Source organism: Ursus arctos, unplaced genomic scaffold, assembly GCF_023065955.2.
Source record: "Ursus arctos isolate Adak ecotype North America unplaced genomic scaffold, UrsArc2.0 scaffold_7, whole genome shotgun sequence".
In the NCBI taxonomy this organism is placed as follows: Eukaryota; Metazoa; Chordata; class Mammalia; order Carnivora; family Ursidae; genus Ursus; species Ursus arctos.
The window spans coordinates 23254545-23272457 of NW_026623089.1; the positions used below are offsets into that span (position 1 = coordinate 23254545).

Genomic DNA, 17913 nt, shown 5'->3' on the forward strand with positions numbered 1-17913 from the left:
TACGACCCACGGGATGACTATGAATCACAAATGTTTGGTTTGACCACAGCCTCTACCGAACACCTGGCGGTGTCGTCTTCAGGTGAAGTCTGCCCTCAGGAAGCCTCAGCCTTAGGTACCCGAACGCTCCTATGACCTGCCTCTTACATATGCATGTTAACTTCCTGGGCCCTAAAGTCACTTTAGTTTATATACCTGGACTAGAACATTTCTAAGATCAAATCTGATCAGTTCACAATTCAAAATAGATTCTAAAAAGCCAGTTTTCATACGTGGCTAGGCGCTGTACAAAGATCATTGCAAATTCAAGTCCTTCCCTGAGGAATTCGCACTGTCAGGAGGAAATGTTGACACAGATAAACACTGGACATAATGGAAGCCGGTGCACTGGGTGTTATACGCAACTAATGAATCATCAAACTTTACATCAAAAACCAGGGATGTAGGGATGTACTGTATGGTGACTAACATAATATAATAAAAAAACATTTAAAAAAAACCTAAAAAATGTATAACTACACAGGTAGATATGCCAAAAATCATAGCTTCCTGAGAAGGCAGGAGAGGACCCTGGTCACCTTGGTGACAAGCATTCACAGTAGGGGCCTGGGCAACTGGGGCTGACAGTGAGTAAATCACCAGGCTGGGTCTAGCTTCTACCTTGTTTGACCAACCTTTCCCAGAAATGATTCAGCTATAAAAGGAGGGAGCAATGTCACAACTGTGGAGTGCTTCTCCAAGATGTTTTTCAAAAGGAGCAAGCTCATTCGATCTGGACTACAAGGAGGTGGGAAAGTGAGAAGCGTTCTGGATCTTTTTCTTGGAGAATCTGTCAGATCTCAGCGTCTGGCCTTGAACTCCCTAGGTCGCCTTGACTAAGACCTCACTAGCTCATTTGTGCTTACACACCTTATAGAATTACAGGATCCCGCTGAGCTGCTTGAAAATGGAAATAAGCCTTCCTCTTAAAAACCCTGTGATGAAATTGTGTTGTGTTGGGGTGGAATGAAAGCCGGAGAACCCAGTAGGAGGGGAAATAGCAGCTGCAGGAAATACAGATTAAATTCACTTACCCTGTTAAAAATGCAATAGAAATGCCGGGCTTTTCCCAGATGTTTTGGTTATAAAAATGAATGAGCTGAGTTATTTTAGACTAAACTAATGTAAAAGAACTGGGAAAAAACAACTTAAAGTACTGGGGCATGGTCCAGATGAAAGGCAGCCAGCTTTGCTGTGAGTGTGGGGTATGTCACCTGGCGCACAGGTACTCAGGCTTCGGGGGGGTAGGGTGCTCTCTGGCAGCCAGGACTCTGCCAAGTCGGCTTGAAACATTCTTAATATCCCTAAGTCACTTAGCTAATAAATGATATTATTAATATTAAAACCCAAGACTACCTGAATCAAGAACCTAAACTCTGTGATCAGTGGGAGTATAACTCAGCACACACACACTCCTATGTCCCATTGTCTGAGGTTCTGAGTCAGTGTGAAGGCTGAAATCGTACCATCTGAACCAGCCTTCCAGACAAGTCAGGTGCATTCAGTCTGGGTCATGACTCTTTGAAAATGCTCTGAACTATGTGTCCTCTCTCCAAATAGATCTGATAGTTGAATAGGAATCAACCAGTAATAACCAGAATATTAAGTCTTCAAGAACAGATAAAAGCATTTTCAGTAATATTGATCTAATAGGGATTCTGAAAGATAATAAAGCATATTTCTTGAATCCTGCAATCTCAATCTAACCCCAAAGCATGTGTCACCTCCTCCTGAAAAAAAACCAAAAAACAAAGACATTCTTGCTACTCCTGAGAACATGCAGGGCGAGATTTGACTGGTGATAAAGAGAGAGACCAAAGTGGGGGGGGGGAGCAATAAGTAAATTCTGATTGGAATTTTACTAAACTGGAATTTGGACATTAGACATAACCACATGCAAGTTTTTATTTGGAGAACAATCACTAATAACACTCCCCCTATACCCTCCCATTAATTTGGAAGAATCATAGTTGCCTTTTGCAAACCTAAACATGAGACTTTGTAGGTAAACAATGATCAAAGTACTTCCCCATGATAGGGGCACTGTGTAGCTCAGTCATTTAAGCGTCTGTCTTAGGCTCAGGTCATGATCCCAGGGTCCTGGGATGGAGCCCCGCACTGGGCTCCCTGCTGGGCAGGGGGCCTCCTTCTCCCTCTCCCTCTGCCATTACCCCTGCTTGTGTGCACACTCTCTCCCTGTCAAATAAGTAAATACAGTCTTAAAAAAACAAAAACAAAAACAAAACAACTTCCCCACGATTGAAACATTTTCGTGTAATCTGGGCCGAATGTAACTTCATTCATTATAAAAACACATATGTTACTCAGCATCTGCCATATGCCAGACGTTATAATAGAAAACCAGAGAAGACCAAGATGGAGAACCTGACCTAAGCAGATGCCCAGTGGTGGTGGGGATATCATGTGCTCTTGGCCTTCTGGGAACGTGACTAGGGTCCCCAATACAAGTACTGATAGGAATACAAAGGCTTATAGGTCAGGGGGCTGGGCGGGGGGGCATCCATGGAAACGTGTGGAACCTGAGTGGCTTGAAAGCAGTTTTTCCCTGAGGGAGGTGAGGACAGATAGAAGACACAATAAGGTGCTCTGCATGACACACCTAAGTTTTACCCAGAAGTAAATATAAAACTAGCATAAGATTTTAAGAAGGAAAAGGGGAGAATTAAAACTGACCGATGCAGAGATTTGGCTGGGGAAGACCAGCTTCACTGAATGATCACAGTGTGAAAGGTAGATTTCAGAGGGGCAGGGGGAAGGTTTACAAGGTGGCTGCAACTACCCCAGTAGTGACACGTGAGGGCCTGAACTAAGGAAGCAGGTTTTCTACAAGAACCCTATGAAATGGATTGGTGAGATATCAGGGAGGCAGAACCCACAGGAGGTTAAAAAAAAGGGCATATCTTTCGTAAGTCCGATATCTGACTTACAAAATTTTCTGCTTATTAGCGTACTCATACAATCATAATTAACTACTCATAATTAACTATGTGTATAATTATTTATTCTATGTGAGCCTCTCTCATTAGCCCATAAGCTCCCAGAGGGCAGACACCGTGTCTTTTTCCTGCATCACTTCATTTCTAACACTTACTAAGTATCGATAGCACACGGTAGCTATCCAATAAAAGTTTTTGTGTGAATGAATAGATGAAGTAAGTAAACACAGGAGAAGGATGGAATTTTACGGACATAATATAAGGTAGAGATGCTGAACTCAGTTCTAGAGTTTTAAAATGGGATCTTTCCGGGGAGGGACTTCAAAAAAGCAGCCCAGGGTTCAATGGGGCTGCAGATATGGACGTCACCAATATGAAGAGAAGGTATGAGGTCACTTAGGAACCACGCAGAATGCCACGAGAACTTAGGATCATCAACATTTAAGGGTGGCAGGAGAAGGAGATCCAGAAAAGTGAATCAGAATAAAATACTCCACAGGGAAGAGTATCAGGTATGGGTTCTTTTCCAACAGTGTCAAATGCTCCAGAAAGATAAAAAATAAAAAAACAAACAAAACCAAAAAACACTAAGATAAAGTTGTAGAAATATCTACTGGATTTGGCATGGAGGTGGTCCCTAGTAACAATGGCTAGAGGATTTTGGGGGGAATAGTGGAGACAGGGGTGTGGGAGAGCAGAAGGCAGCTGGCGGGAGGTTGAAGTGTGGATAGGAAGCGACAAAAGAAATTAGAATTACAGATAACATTTTAAGAAGTGTGGTTGTGACACAGCAAAGAAGGATAAATCAGTATTTGGGGAAATGTAAAAATTAAGGAAAATTGTCCCAAGGAAATTAAGGAAAAGGTTAATATCACTGTCATTACCGTTATAATAAATTTTCTCAAGCATATTTCCCTCTTCTCCTTTTTAGTATTCGAAATGGGCTGAAACATATTCTACCTTCAACTAAAAGCAAACCCAGACTTAGGGAGAGAGAGCCTTTATTTGCAACAGCACTGCAACAGAGAGAAGACTCTAGCTGTCATTACCTGCAAGCCCCTCTTAGTGAAGGCAAAAAAGAACTGTTTTTATGTAGGGAAAGTAAAACAAGGCTAGAGAGAACTGGGTGTGGGGAGCAGGGGAAGCAGGTGGTGGGAGAAGGGGCCATTGAACAGGAAACCGTCCTCCTTACAGTCAGGTGATTTTCCGAAGGGCTGTTAACAGGGGCTGCTCTAAGTTCCAGCGCCTGCTTAAGCGCCCTATGCGCTCATCTGCTCAAGAGTGGGTCAGAGTTCAGGGGTGAGGGGTGAGGGATGGGGTCGGTGAAAAGCCAGACTAAGTCTCCTCAAGTCAAATTAGCTAGCACTTTGTCCAGATTGGTCACTGGGGACAAAGAGTTCAGTTAACCATTTATAGATAAAGAATGGGAATTTGGTCTGTCAAAGGTAAATAGGTAGGCACCTGCGTCTTAGCGAGGTGCATGGGAAGAGTGGGTTTTTGCAGTGAGGTACTTCCAGCAACACAAAAGAGTGGGGGTATTTCTTAAACCCCGCTGTTCTCCAGAAGCACTGCGCTCAGGAAAGTTCAATGGTATTATGAGGCCCACTTCACAGATAAGAAGACCTGGGCTCCTGGATAAGCAAATGGCAGAGCTGGAAAGAAAGCTCAGGGCTTCTTGCTCAGAAGCTCCATAGCCTTTAGGCCAGGCTACCAGGGCTCCCCGTCATCTGCCTCCTTGCCCCCTGGGCTCCCCGTCATCTGCCTCCTCGCCCCCTGCTGGTGCGTGCCTTCCATGCCCTCCCCCCACCCCCCAGGCCCGGGGCCTGGATATGGAGGACTCAGCACAAGGTTGCCGCCCCTAATAATGCCACTCGTTATTAATGGTGTTCATTTCATTCTCTGCAAAACACTCCAAGCCACGGAGCGCCCCAGGGGAGGGTGTTCTGAACAGACAGGCTGGGAGGAGAGGTGTGAGGGCTGCGATGACAGGGAGCTTCTCCTTGTTTTTGTTTTTAAGCAAGACGCCCGACAGTAGCCGCCGCTCCTGGAACAGCAACAACTTGCTTAAAAGCCATTTCCATTTTTAAACACTTCCAACCCCCTCTGTCCTCACCTCCTCAGCCTAGGCTAGGAAAATCTGAGCCAACGCTGGCTAATAAAGGGGATCGATAACCATCCAGCTATTTTCACAGCAGCCCTCATATTAATGAAGCTGCACTGGATGGAGTTCTATAAAAGGGGCCGCGCGGATGGTACTCCACCGCGATAAATTGCCATGGGGTTGCTGATCGTTAATGGAGTGTTCCAGGGTTGTGATCAATCCCAGGCTTCATTTGTCCCCACCTGCAGCCACACTGCCCAGGGGAGCAAACTGTTTGTTTTCCTCAGAAGGTTAAAAATACATCAAATATGCACACAATGCAGAGACAGAACAGGCCTTACATGGGGGATATGGTTTGGAAAGGTCCGGAAATACTTCTGAACCAATACATGGAAATCATCAAGTTACTGCAAGGTGTCTCCTTCAGAAAGAGCATGATTATGAACTTCCCCTTCCTCATCCTCTCCAAGCAGGGATAGTGCTTTCCTGCATGGGTTTAGAATATCTGATGGGTACATCCCGCAACCACGTGCCATGTAATGGTTCCATACCAGCCTCACAGAGAGGGTAGAGAAAATGAGAAATTGATCCCATGGCCTGAGGCTACTTCATACAGTCCCTGCTCATCCCTTCAGCCTCTCCACCTCTCTCTCTGCAACTCAGTCTCTTGAGATGGTGTTTCCATTTGTTGAATGAACCATATTTTCTTAAAATAGGGTCTGTGTGTGACTTTTCTGTTGGTTTCCTAATCCTTGTTTGCAGTGTTAACTCCTTAACCCTCTTGTATCATCTTAAACCTTACTTTCTTTAGGAAACTTGTCCTCGGTATCCCTCTAGGAAAGCTCCACCTATTATGTCACAATGGTCCTTGAACTTCTACACCTGTAACACTTCCTACACCCACAATCACTTGTTCAGTGTCTCTCTTCTCTACCAGAATATAAGCTCCAGGAAGGCAGGGACTGATTTGTGGCTTCTTTTCTATCCTCTCCATAGAGCTTAATTTACTGCCTGGCACAGAGTAAAAGCTTAAATGGGAGAAAGAACAGTTCAATGGACGACTAAAAGAAGGATCAAAATTAATGAATGAATTCATGCATGCATATATGCATGAATGAATGAATGAATGAATAAAACAACCAGGGGTAGACAATTACCCACCTTCTTGTCCCATAACCCCCCGCTCTGTACTCACTGAGCCTTTCAGGATGATTCCCAGCACCAGCTTACAGACACAGATCTTCACAACATTACATTTGATATGTGTCCAACCAGAGACTTGGCTTTTTTGCAGCCTCATTAGGTGATGCAATTGTATCCTGTCCATGTTCAGACTGAGGTTCTAAGATCCATCTCCTCCAGGAAGCCATTGTTCACAAGGGATGGAGTCCACAGTAAGTTTTATGATTTTCCAATAGAGGAGTTAAAATGCCATCATTTGATATTAACATTATAGTAAATTATTCCTTTTTAATTACTCATAGTGGCAGAAGGGAGCAGAAACACAGGCACTGCATTAACATTTGGCATTAAAATGTAGAAAGAAGCATGAACTCCACGAGACTCACCTGTGCACCTTTATGCACGTGTACATACAGCGTCTGGGCTCCAGCCTGGGCCCTTCTGGGCCTCTCCCTCTGTTTGGCAGTAAGGGCCTTGCAAGAGGGAGGGACTCCCAGAAGAGACTGAGTGCTAGCTCCCCTTTCACTGGGAAATGACCCCAGGCTATACAGGATATATGAGACATAAGGGGTCAAAGCTCTTGCCTGCATACCCTGCTGAGAGGAGAATAGAGAACCCAGGTTCAGGGCCATCAGCAGAGGCCAGAACCCCACAGTGGCAAGTCAGGCTCAATGCCAGCTATCTCCCAGGCAGAAGTCAAACCTCCCCATGGTACAACCTGGCAGCCTCTCCCTGCTGCTTTGTCTGGCAGGACCCAGGACGGTAGGTTGTACGCACCTTGGGCAGGGAGTACTTGGGCAGCTTTATCTGGGCAAAGGCCTCTCTCCGATAGGACACGTAGTAGCTGGCTCTTCCACCGGTTGTCACCTGGATCATAACGGAAACACAAAGAAGTCAGATGGTGCCAGGGATCACGGCCAAGTTGGAAAGTATTAGCTTCCCCATCAACAGCCACAATAGGTTTGTGATAACCTTTCAGAGAGTATCCCTTGCTGGTGTTAGGCCTCCAGGCCCATAGCATCAAGTTGTTCCCATGCCGTGACACTTAAGACAACAAATGAGCAATGACAACAGTCTTTCCCAATGGCTGGCACTTTTGGTAAGAGCAGGGACTCTATATTTGGTCACTGTGCTCTGCAAACATACACACCTAGTAAATAGTTTCAACTGCAAATGGAAGCTACTGATGTGGGATGTACCCATGATCGATTTATTCTGCATTAAAAGAAGTTTCTAATCCTTTGCAATCATGACATGATTGTAAAATGAATTTTTGTCCCTGAACCTAATAACTACTATTGCTCAAAAGCTCTTGTTATTTTGAAATTAATTTCATTTCTGATCTGAGCACAGTTTTTTTTTCCTTCATATTTACAAATCCATGCATTGAGCGGGTATTTTTTGGTCCTTTCCATGGGCAAGTTATTTAAAGGGCTCAAAGGTCAGAGGAAGAGCTCTGGATAGGAAAGTGAGAAATCCTGGGTCTGAGTCCCAGCTCTGCCATCTGACGGCTGGGGGAGTCAAGCTCTGTAATCTCACTTGGGAAGGATGGATTCTTATAGGAACCTGGAAACCACTCCAAGAAATGGTCCTCTGGTCTGGGCTTGTTGAAAAGTCCTGCCAACATGGCACAGCTCTGCAGATGGCTGCTCTCAGCCCAATCATCCTAACTCAGGCAGACATTAATATTCACAAGAGAGGACACCATAGGCTATTCAGAGAAAATAGCAGGATGACAATAGCAACCCGGCTGCTGTGCCAAGGAGGCAATTACTGGAGGCCCCCACTCTGTTCTCACCAAGCACTTGCTGGAGACGGGCCAGTCCTCCCACTCCAGTCCAAACCTGGCGCCCATCCACAGCGGCTGCAGGGAGCAGGCGAGGTGTCACATCTCTATTGAAAGCCACCCATTGCTCCTCACTCCAAGAGGTGGAATCTCCCATGGCTCGCCCAGCTCTGCACAGATTGGAAGCACACAGACTGCCAGGCAGAGCAAATGTTAGAGTCCGCGTGAAGGCAGAACCTTGGGAAAAACTTGGTGCAAAGACTTAAGCTATGAATCAAGAGGAGAGATGGGTTTGATCCCTAGTGTTCAGCTCTATCTCCGCATCTCTATTTCCTAATTAGAGCCATTCATGTCTTGTATTCCAGGACTTTTGTTTTTTCTGGTTTTTCTTAAGATTTTATTTATTGATTTGAGAGAGAGAGCACCCAAGGGGGGGAGGGGCAGAGGAAGAGGGAGAAGCAGACTCCCCACTGAGCAGGGAAACCCACACTGAGCTCAATCCCAAGACCCTGGGATCATGACCTGAGCCAAAGGTAGCCACTTAACCAACTGAGCCACCCAGGTGCCCTTGGTTTTTGCTTTTTGATAACATATCTGTTCTGAATCTATATTGCTCTGCACTGACTTAGAGGTGGGGCATATTCAGATCAATGAGTTGCTAAGAAGCTTTTTTCTTTTTAAAATAAATTTCAACTGCATAGAATCAGATTAAAATATAATCTTTGGTGCTAAATACACAGTCACCACTAGTCCCTGTTCGATCCTATTTGTTTGTTTAATTTTCTTTCTTTCCTTCTTCCCTCCCTTCTTTCTTTCCTCCCTTGCCCCTATTTCTTATTTTTTTTTAAGTCCAGTCTGATTAACATAAAGTGTTATGTTAATTTTAGGTACACAATATAGTGATACAACAATTCTGTATATTCTCAGTGCTCATCAGGATAAGTATCCTCTTAATCCCCATCACCTATTTCACCATTCCCCTCACTCTGCTCCCCTCTGGCAACCATATGTTTGTTCTTTATAGTAAAGAGTCTGTTTTATGGTTTGTCTTTTCTTCTTCATTTGTTTGTTTCTTAAATTCCACATATGGATGAAATCATATGTATTTGCTTTTCTCTAACTGACTTATTTCACTGAGCATAATACTCTCTAGATCCATCCATGTTGTTGCAAATGGTTAGATCTCATTATTTTTTATGGCTGAGTAATGTTCCATTGTATATATATATGCCACATCTTCTTTATCTAGTCAAGTATCGATGGACACTTGGGCTGCTTCCATAATTTCGCTATTGTCAGTAATGCTGCAATAAACATAGCAGTGTGTATCATCTTTTTGAAGTAGTGTTTTAATTATAAATTATAAAACCAACACATGTACGCCTGTCAACCCAAGAACTGGAACAGTTGTTTTTAAACTTAAACTGCATCAGAATCACTTGGAAAGCTGCTTAAAACTCAACAATGAATCATGGAACACTACATCAAAAACTAATGATGTACTGTAGTGTGACTAACATAACATAATAAAAAATTAAAAAAAAAAAACTCAGACTTCTGGGCCCCACCTATAGAGTCTTTGAGTGATCAATCTGGGATGAGGTCCAAGAATTGTCTTGTCTAATGAGTTTCCAGATGATGCTGATGCTGCTGGTCCAGGGACCCCACCCCAAGCAGCTCAGAACTAGAACTTTAACGACAACTGACATATACTTCTGTGTCCCCATGCCCTATACACCTCCCCTGACCCGGCCTCCCTCTGAGATATAGCTACTTTCCTGATTTTGTGTTGATGATGATGATTAAGTCTTTTTTTAATTGAGGTGAAATTCCTATTACATAAAATTAACCATCTGAAAATGTACAATTCAGTGGCATTTAACACATTTGCAATGTTACACAACCTCTACGTAATTCTAAATGATTTTCATCACCCCCAAAGGAGATCTCATACCCAGTGATAAAGTTTTTAAACCCCAAAGTATATGCTCTGGTCGTTTATCATATGCTTAAAAAACAGCTCTCTACAGGACACCCTGAATGTCACCAAGCTTGCCCTGGGGAAGTAAAGCAGCATCAGAGAAGGCTAGTCCTGTCACTGAATGCTGGCCAGAGCACAGCAATTAAAAGAAGCTTCTCCTGAGAAGACCCAGTTGGCTCCACAGGGAACAAAGTGATAGCACCACCAAGCATCTGATCAGTACCATAAAACAGAACTGTGTCCCTTGGGGTTTCCAAATCACCAAGAGCCAAAGGAGAACAGAGTGGTCTCCTCGACAGGGTGATGGACCCCACCAACTTGGGCACTCAGCCCAGCCATGCCTGATACAGCCCTGCATGAGCACAGACCCTCTCTTCTACAAGCTCACACAAACGACCTGAAAGACTTTGTGCTTGAGTAATCAAAGCTGAGGATTACTCTTCAGATACACGATAGGATGATCCAAACTACTAAGGGGCTGATGAAGCTCCAGGAGGCCAGAGATTCTTCCAGTACCTATGAGAGTATCTCCTAGTGATACCAAGCTGGCTCCTGCAGTTCTGCTTCGTCCTGGCTGTATCCTTTGTACCTGCGACCATCTAATTGATGGTTTAACCTCACTGTAACACCCATGGGTTCACGGAAGGGTTCTGGATGCCACCCATTCATTACAATTTCTCTCTCCTCTCAACTCTTAAACTTTGTTCTCTCTATTCCTACAGCCATTTCAACATTTACTCTTGTGGTACACATATTCCTACAATCTTCCCTCCATGTCTTCTTATAAGGTTTCAACCTCCCTGATTCCTAGGCCATGCTGGGCTCATGGCCAGTGATTGGTGAACACATAATAATAAAAATCATGACACCACGGTCATTTACTGAGTTCATCTACCATGCTCTAGAACTGCATGTAGCCATTATATAAATTATCTAGTTTAATCCTCAGGACAATCCTTCAGAGACTATAAGGTACTTACTGTCTTGCCCAAGATAAGATAAATTTGAACCTAGCAAAGTTTGGCTCTAGACCTGTTCTCCTCCTCCCTGTTCTCCATTCACCTTACTCATCTCACTATAACAACAATACATTTTCTTGACTCCAAGATTTTTTTAAAAAACATATAAAAATGCCCATAATTGGCATGTGTATATATGTTTATCTTTCTTCATATTCCCAGAAAATCTGTTATGACATTGATGGCGTATCTTAAAAATGTCTTCATAGAAGAGAGGATATGAGGTAATAAGAACAAGATTACTAATAACTACCATGCAATGAAAGCTTATTACACAGAAAATGGGACAATAAGCAGTTTATATACCATACTTCATTTGATTCTAATTATATATGATATAATATATAGTACTTCTACAGGTCAGGAAATTGAGGCTGAGAGTAGTCAACTAACTTGCTCGACATCACACAGACTTTCATTGTTACAGCCAACCTCTGACTCTCACCTGTGTCCAAGGCCTTAGCTAGGAATAAGCACATCCCCAAAATGTCAGGTACAGAGCAGGGGATCGATACTCACTGACTAACTGAATAATGAATTGTGGGGATTAATCCACTCAACCAGAGACACTTTGAGTTTGATTTCCTCCATTGTTTAGTGACTAAACCATGGAAGCACAGAAGAACTCTCCATTCCCACCCAGTTCCTAGATGGTCACAGGAACTTATCTCTAGCACCCCTCCTTAGGAGCCGGATCCTCACAGTGTTGGGAGGATACCACGCTGATGCATTTGCTGCCTCTCCACTAACTATTTGCGTGGCTCTCTGGCAACCACACAAGGAAAGAATAAAGTTTAGTGACTATTAATCTATTTTGATGAACTTTTCCCTTCCTCACAAGCAAATCTGCTGGCATTGTAAATCCCAGAGATTATTACCACTTTCCCTTTCAGTGACACCTTTTATTTTACATATGATGAATGTCATCCAATTATTTGCTCTGGGCCCATCCGTCATGCTAAACACTGAATTAGCTGGGTCTTTTCCTCACTAATGACTGGCTCGTTAATCTGATTTTCTGGATTTCCATTTTACAGGTTTAATTGGGCTCCTGGCCAATGAAAATGATTCCTTTGGACAAATGCACTGACCATTAAACACATCTGTCTCTTCTGACTTGTTCCCATTCTTGCCGTAACCAAGTCTAACCTGACATATCTTTTATTTTTTCATTTCTCCTTGATTCAGGAAGATGGCTTGCCCTGGAGGAGAGAGAGAAATCTGCCAAAAAAAAAAAAAAAAAAAAAAAGGAACCAAAGTGCCTGGAGTCATGTTGAGCCTGTTTCTGCCATAGATAGAGGAAAACTTGTAATATCTCTAGAACTCGTAAGTGGGCATAGGTAATCTGAAAAGAGAAGGAAAAATTAACATTTTCGGGTGTCTACTATGTTGAGTGCTTTACATTCATGATATTATTTAATATCCACAACAGTAATGATTAGTATTACATTATTACTGTAGTAATATTAGTAGTACCCTACAAGGTAAAATATTAATGATATAACATTCTCTGAGTATATAGTATATGCCAAGCCCTGTTCCTCTGTACATACTAGCCTTCTATTTTATGTTCAGATGAGAAATTGAGGCATAGGAAAGTTACACAACATACTCAAAGACACACAGCAAGTAAATGGTGAAGCTGGAATTTGAAGCCAAGTTTATCTGACTGCAAAGCTGATGCTGGTCCCTCAGGCTAGGTCAGGTTTCCCAACCTCTGTGGAGGCGAATAGATCCCATGTCACTCAACTTCCCATTTCGCAGGTAAGATACCTACCAACAAGGCAGATCTTTTTATGTGAGGGATCATATCAGTTTCTCAGCCCTGAGAAATCAATGCTCTACTGTTGCACGGGAGTGAACAGAGCTGCTACTAGGATTTGTGAATAAAAGCGACCAGAGTGGAAAGAATTCTGGCTGGCACAAGAAATGTAGGAAACGACATTTAGAAGGTTTTTCAGCTAGAAGACCTTGCTGGGCCCAGTATGATGTGAATAATCTGCCTAAGCGAGGGAAGTGGCCACCTGTACAGGCCTCCATTAGTGACTCCCACGCAGCCCCTGCAGCATTCCCTCCTCCTTCAAGAAACAAAAGGGAACAGCACAGTTGTTAGGATGCACAATTAACTTTTCCAATTTCTTTGCTCATTAATTGTATTCAGATTATTTAAAATAAATCTTGACATTGTTAGGCCTTTCTCTTCCTCTCCACTTACATAATTCCTTCAAAGATCACATTTCTCTTTCAAGAACAAAGGAGCAGGATTTGACTGCTGGACCACAAAGTCAATACACAGCCACAGGTCTCATCAGGCAGTTGCTCTAAGTGTTGGGATGGTCCTGGCGGCTTCTCCATGGCAGCTGACATTGCCCCTGCCAACTTAAGCTCATTTTCCAAAAGTGTTTTTGCTGAGGCACCACACTAGAGGTCTGAATCAAAACTTCTGGTATGGCATTTGAAACAACATGACATCTTACCAGCAAGCCATCTCCTCTGCTAGACTGTTTGATGTTGAATTTAGTGTTTGTCAAACTGGTGTTTGCTCATTTTATGTCCCGGAGGCTGTGTGATATTAATGTAATATGCAGTTTTATCCGCTTGTTTCTAGGAAGAGTGGGTCTATTACCTACCACGTATAGACTGTGCTGAGGCTGAACCTCCTTTGAAACAGATTTGCACATAAAATCTTTTACTGGGGTCCTAACACAATAAAATCTTTTACTGGAACCCTAACATAACAACCCCAAAATAACCTCACCAAGAATAGATTTGGAACAAGATAGTCGACACTGAAGTCAATATTGTTCTCTCAACTTGTGCGTGTGTGTGTGTGTGTGTGTGTGTGTGTGTGTGTGTGTGTGTAAGGGAGGTGCTGGAGGGAAGGTGAATCCTGAGGTTGGCCAAAACATACTGAGAAAGAACTGCCACCTTCACCCACCCTTGCCAAGACTTCTTGGAACATTCACTGCCCACTGGGAATCATAGGAAAGGAGAGAAAAGGGGGTGACTTAGAGTAGCACGGGGGAAAGACTTATGACTAGACCATCCACGGTACTAGAAGAGGAATCAGTCTGCCTGACTCTGAGTCTGTTTTTTCAAATAAAATAAAGGTCCAGACTTGGTAAGTTTCCAATTACATTTTTTCAAAGAGGACCCTCCCTCTGATTTTTTAGCATTATAGGACATTGGTTGGGATCCCAGACCTATGTTTAAATCCTGCTCCTGCCACTTGCTGGTTTGGTGACCTTGGACAGGTAATTACTTTAACCTTCCTAATTTCTTCTTCTAGAAAGTGAAGACATCAATACTAACCATCAACATGTTGCCATGAGGAGTAAACAGTACAGCATGTAAAGAGCATTAGCCCTGAAGCTGGCACACACTAAGTTCTCAGTGCATAGAAATTGCCCCTGCTGAGCTAGAGGACAGTTGCCTGTACCCCTATAACATCTTGGGGCCAACTGGGGGGTAGACCATGGTGCCGGTTTACATATGCCAACTGGAGGCTTCAGGAAGTGCTGTCGTAGCCACATGGGCTACCTGGTCAGAAGTGACCAGGGATAGAGGACTGAAATTCTTCTTGGGGCCTTCAGGCAGGATGATTTCATGGAGAAGACACCTATGGAGACCAGGAAGCCATTGTGTTTCGTGCCAGAGATTGAACCATTACTGGGTGTAAGGCTTATCTTTCTGTTCTGGCTTTCATGACTTAGAGGGAGGGGAAGAAGTTCTTGGAATGTGCATCTGACGCTTCAGGATGGAAGCCCCCTGCCTTCCCTCTCTTAGTTGTTTTTTTGTTTGTTTGTGTTTTGTGTTCTTTTTGTTGTTGTTGTTGTTGTTTTGGGGGGCTCATAGATAAAAAGGCAAAGGTAAGTGGAGAAATAAAAAAGAACAAATAAGGACTTGAATTGTCATCTTGGAGCACAAAACTTGGGAGCACCTTGGTACTCCCAATGAATAAGAGCTAAAAAGCCAAAACTTAAACAATCTACTTTGAGTGTTCTAGATCAGGGTACCAGAGCTGCCTGAAAGAAAGAAAGAAAGAAAGAAAGAAAGAAAGAAAGAAAGAAAGAAGAAAAGAACGAAAGAACGAAAGAACGAAAGAACGAAAGAAAGAAAGAAAGAAAGGACTAGCCATGGAACCCTAAAGTGACATGTTAAAACTTGTTGCCAAAACATCCCCCCCTTCCCCTCTCAGAAATGGCCCTGTTCCTGGTGGACTGCGAGCTTCATGTGGCTGCAGGAAAGATGGCACATGGGAGGGCGGGGCAGGTACCATAAGGAGTCTAGCTCTGTAGTCTTTGTACACTTACATAAGTTTTCTCATCGACTTGAGACCTCACGTAGCCTTTTTCCTTTCTACAGGTGGATGTTATGAGGTCAATTCATTAACTGAAATATTCCCAAGCCAGACACCAGCCTCTGTCTTTTCTCTAGTATGCCAGAATTTCAGAAAATAAATACAAAATAGTGGGAAAGGAGAGGAAGGAAGAAGGGTGTGAGGTCCTGGTATATGTCATGTCTGTGTTTCTAGTTTCAGCTTAACCAGTTCTCAGATATGCCATTTTGGCATGGTAACTAATCTCTTGGAGTTTCAGGGCTATTGTTCTATAAAAAGGGAGCAAATAATTACCCTCTCTTACAGAGCAGTAAATGAGATAATAAAATGCTTTCACAGAACTGTAAAGTGTTCTACAATGTAATGATTAGAATGTTATAATTGACCTGTAGTGTGTACCTAAAAACCCAAAGATATTAGAAGTATTTTCACTGGAAAATTGCTGTAGACGGAAAGTTTGTGTTCCCCACAAATTCCGATGTTGAAACCTAATCCCCAATGTGATGATATTTGGAGGTGGGACATTTGGGAGGTGATTAGGTCATGAGGGTGGGGCTCCCATGAATGGGATTAGTGCCTTTATAAAAGAGGCTCCAGGGAGTTCCACTGCCCCTTCTACCATGTGTCTATGAACCAGGAAATGAGCTCTCTTCAGCCACCAAATCCACCGCTACCTTGATCTTGGACTTCCCAGCATCCAGAACTGTGGAAAAGATTCTGTTATCTGTACATAAGACTCTGTTTTATCGTCTATCTGCTATAGCAGTATGAATAGACTAAGACAGAAATCAAGCTGATGGTCCAGATAGGCCCGCCCCGTTGACTGGGGGGGGGGCACTGAAATTTGCCAGTGAGGCTATAGCTATCCACAGACCAGTGGGCAATAAGGAATGTCACAAGAGAAGCAGGAAATGGATGGGCAGAGATAAAGAACAGAAGTGTATTCAGCCACACAAGATGAACGACAGGCGTACAGAGCCACTTAGAATGATTAATTTTATCGATATGTTCAAGATATTTTACATAACCTAAAAGGGCAAGGCAAACAAAGTTATTAATTTTCTAGAGAATCAGGGATGCTTCTTTGGGACATGGGGTTTCCAGACGGCCTTGGAAATACGTGTGGGCTGCTGGATACGACAGCAAAACTTCGCCAACATGGGATTTGCGTGCCTCATGAGTGAATTTTGGGATAGCAGTGGACAGATTTAAACCATCTGTCAAGCTGTTTCTCAGGAAACACTACCACTTCCCCAGGAGCCATGAATATTTGTGAAATGCCAACTGCTGCTCGGAGCCTCCCCAGTGCGCTCTCCATGTCAGGCCTTTCCTGTCCTCCATCAGCAGAAGCACCGCTGAAGAGTCAAGCTCTGTCCTCACACTCTGTACACGCTGTCTGCTCTTGTGCACGATGACCACCCGGAGCAGAGACTTTGCAGTCCCACTCTACTGGTAAGTCCACTGACCGCACAGGCTCGTGAAGCTCCAAAGTGGCAGAGTCTGGACTTGAGCTTGGCTCTCAAAATCCTGACCACATCCCCTACACTGCACAACCTGGAACAAGCCTGAAGTGTCTCCTGCGAGCCTTTCCAAAGAATGGCTAATTTAGGACCAATTACCTGGAGGGATTTACCATGACCCAGATCACGAGAAGCCTCCAGCATCAATGAAATCACAGTGACTGGCATCACAAACTCCCTCCCTAAGGAAGCCTCCCCACCCCAATTTCCCGGGGGGAATTCATCTTTTCTTCCTCTGATTTTTAGGGCTCTTTGCGGCCTTCTCGTTGCACTTACCAGCTGCTGTTCTAAATTATGGGAAGCTGGTACCTTTTAGGTCTCTTGTACTATTTTCTATGGTAGATAATGTGCTACATTCCCATTTTACCTTCTCTTAGTACCTGGCACCCACGTCATAACAACTAATATTTGTAGAGGGCTCTCTTTTCTGCTGTTAGTTTTTATTATTGGACTGAATCTCATTTGGTCAGGGCACAACCCTGTGAGGGAGGTCTAATTACATCCCCATTTTAGAATTAAGGGGCCTGACTTTAGGTCACCTCGTTACTAAAAGGTGAAGCTCAAAGCCAACGACAGAACTTTTGCCTTGAAACCCCAGGCTCTTTTCATGTTGTCAGGCTGCTTCAGTCTGTGTCTGCTAAGTCAAGATCAGAAGAAGACAAAGTGGAGATAATTGCATGGGTTTTCACAAGTGGGTCGTGATTTTACATCAAATACTCCTCTGAGTGTTTGGCAACACCACAACATGGCGATAAGAGAGTGTGCTTTCCTGTGGGAAACAGATTACAAGATGTTCCTCTCCACCTACCACTGAATCCACGTATTAATTAAGGGTCCGGCCACATTCCCATCATTCCTTGAACACTGCTCACGTTTAGACGTTTCATGATGGATACTGGCCCCAATGCTGCAACTGTATGTTGCATTTATCAACCAATGAGCAAAAACTTATTCAGTATTCTTGTGCCCAGGCTGCATCAGGTACCATG

At 43.5% G+C, this 17913-nt stretch overlaps 1 protein-coding gene across 1 annotated transcript in view; it reads right to left on the reverse strand.

The window, feature by feature from the left end:
- The window catches only part of SORCS3 (sortilin related VPS10 domain containing receptor 3), a 568094-nt gene that overhangs the window by 103574 nt on the left and 446607 nt on the right, over positions 1–17913 (reverse strand). The window contains exon 8 of the mRNA XM_057308491.1: positions 7057–7146. Within this exon, the coding sequence (XP_057164474.1) occupies positions 7057–7146 (90 nt within the window). The remainder of the gene's footprint in view (positions 1–7056; positions 7147–17913) is intronic.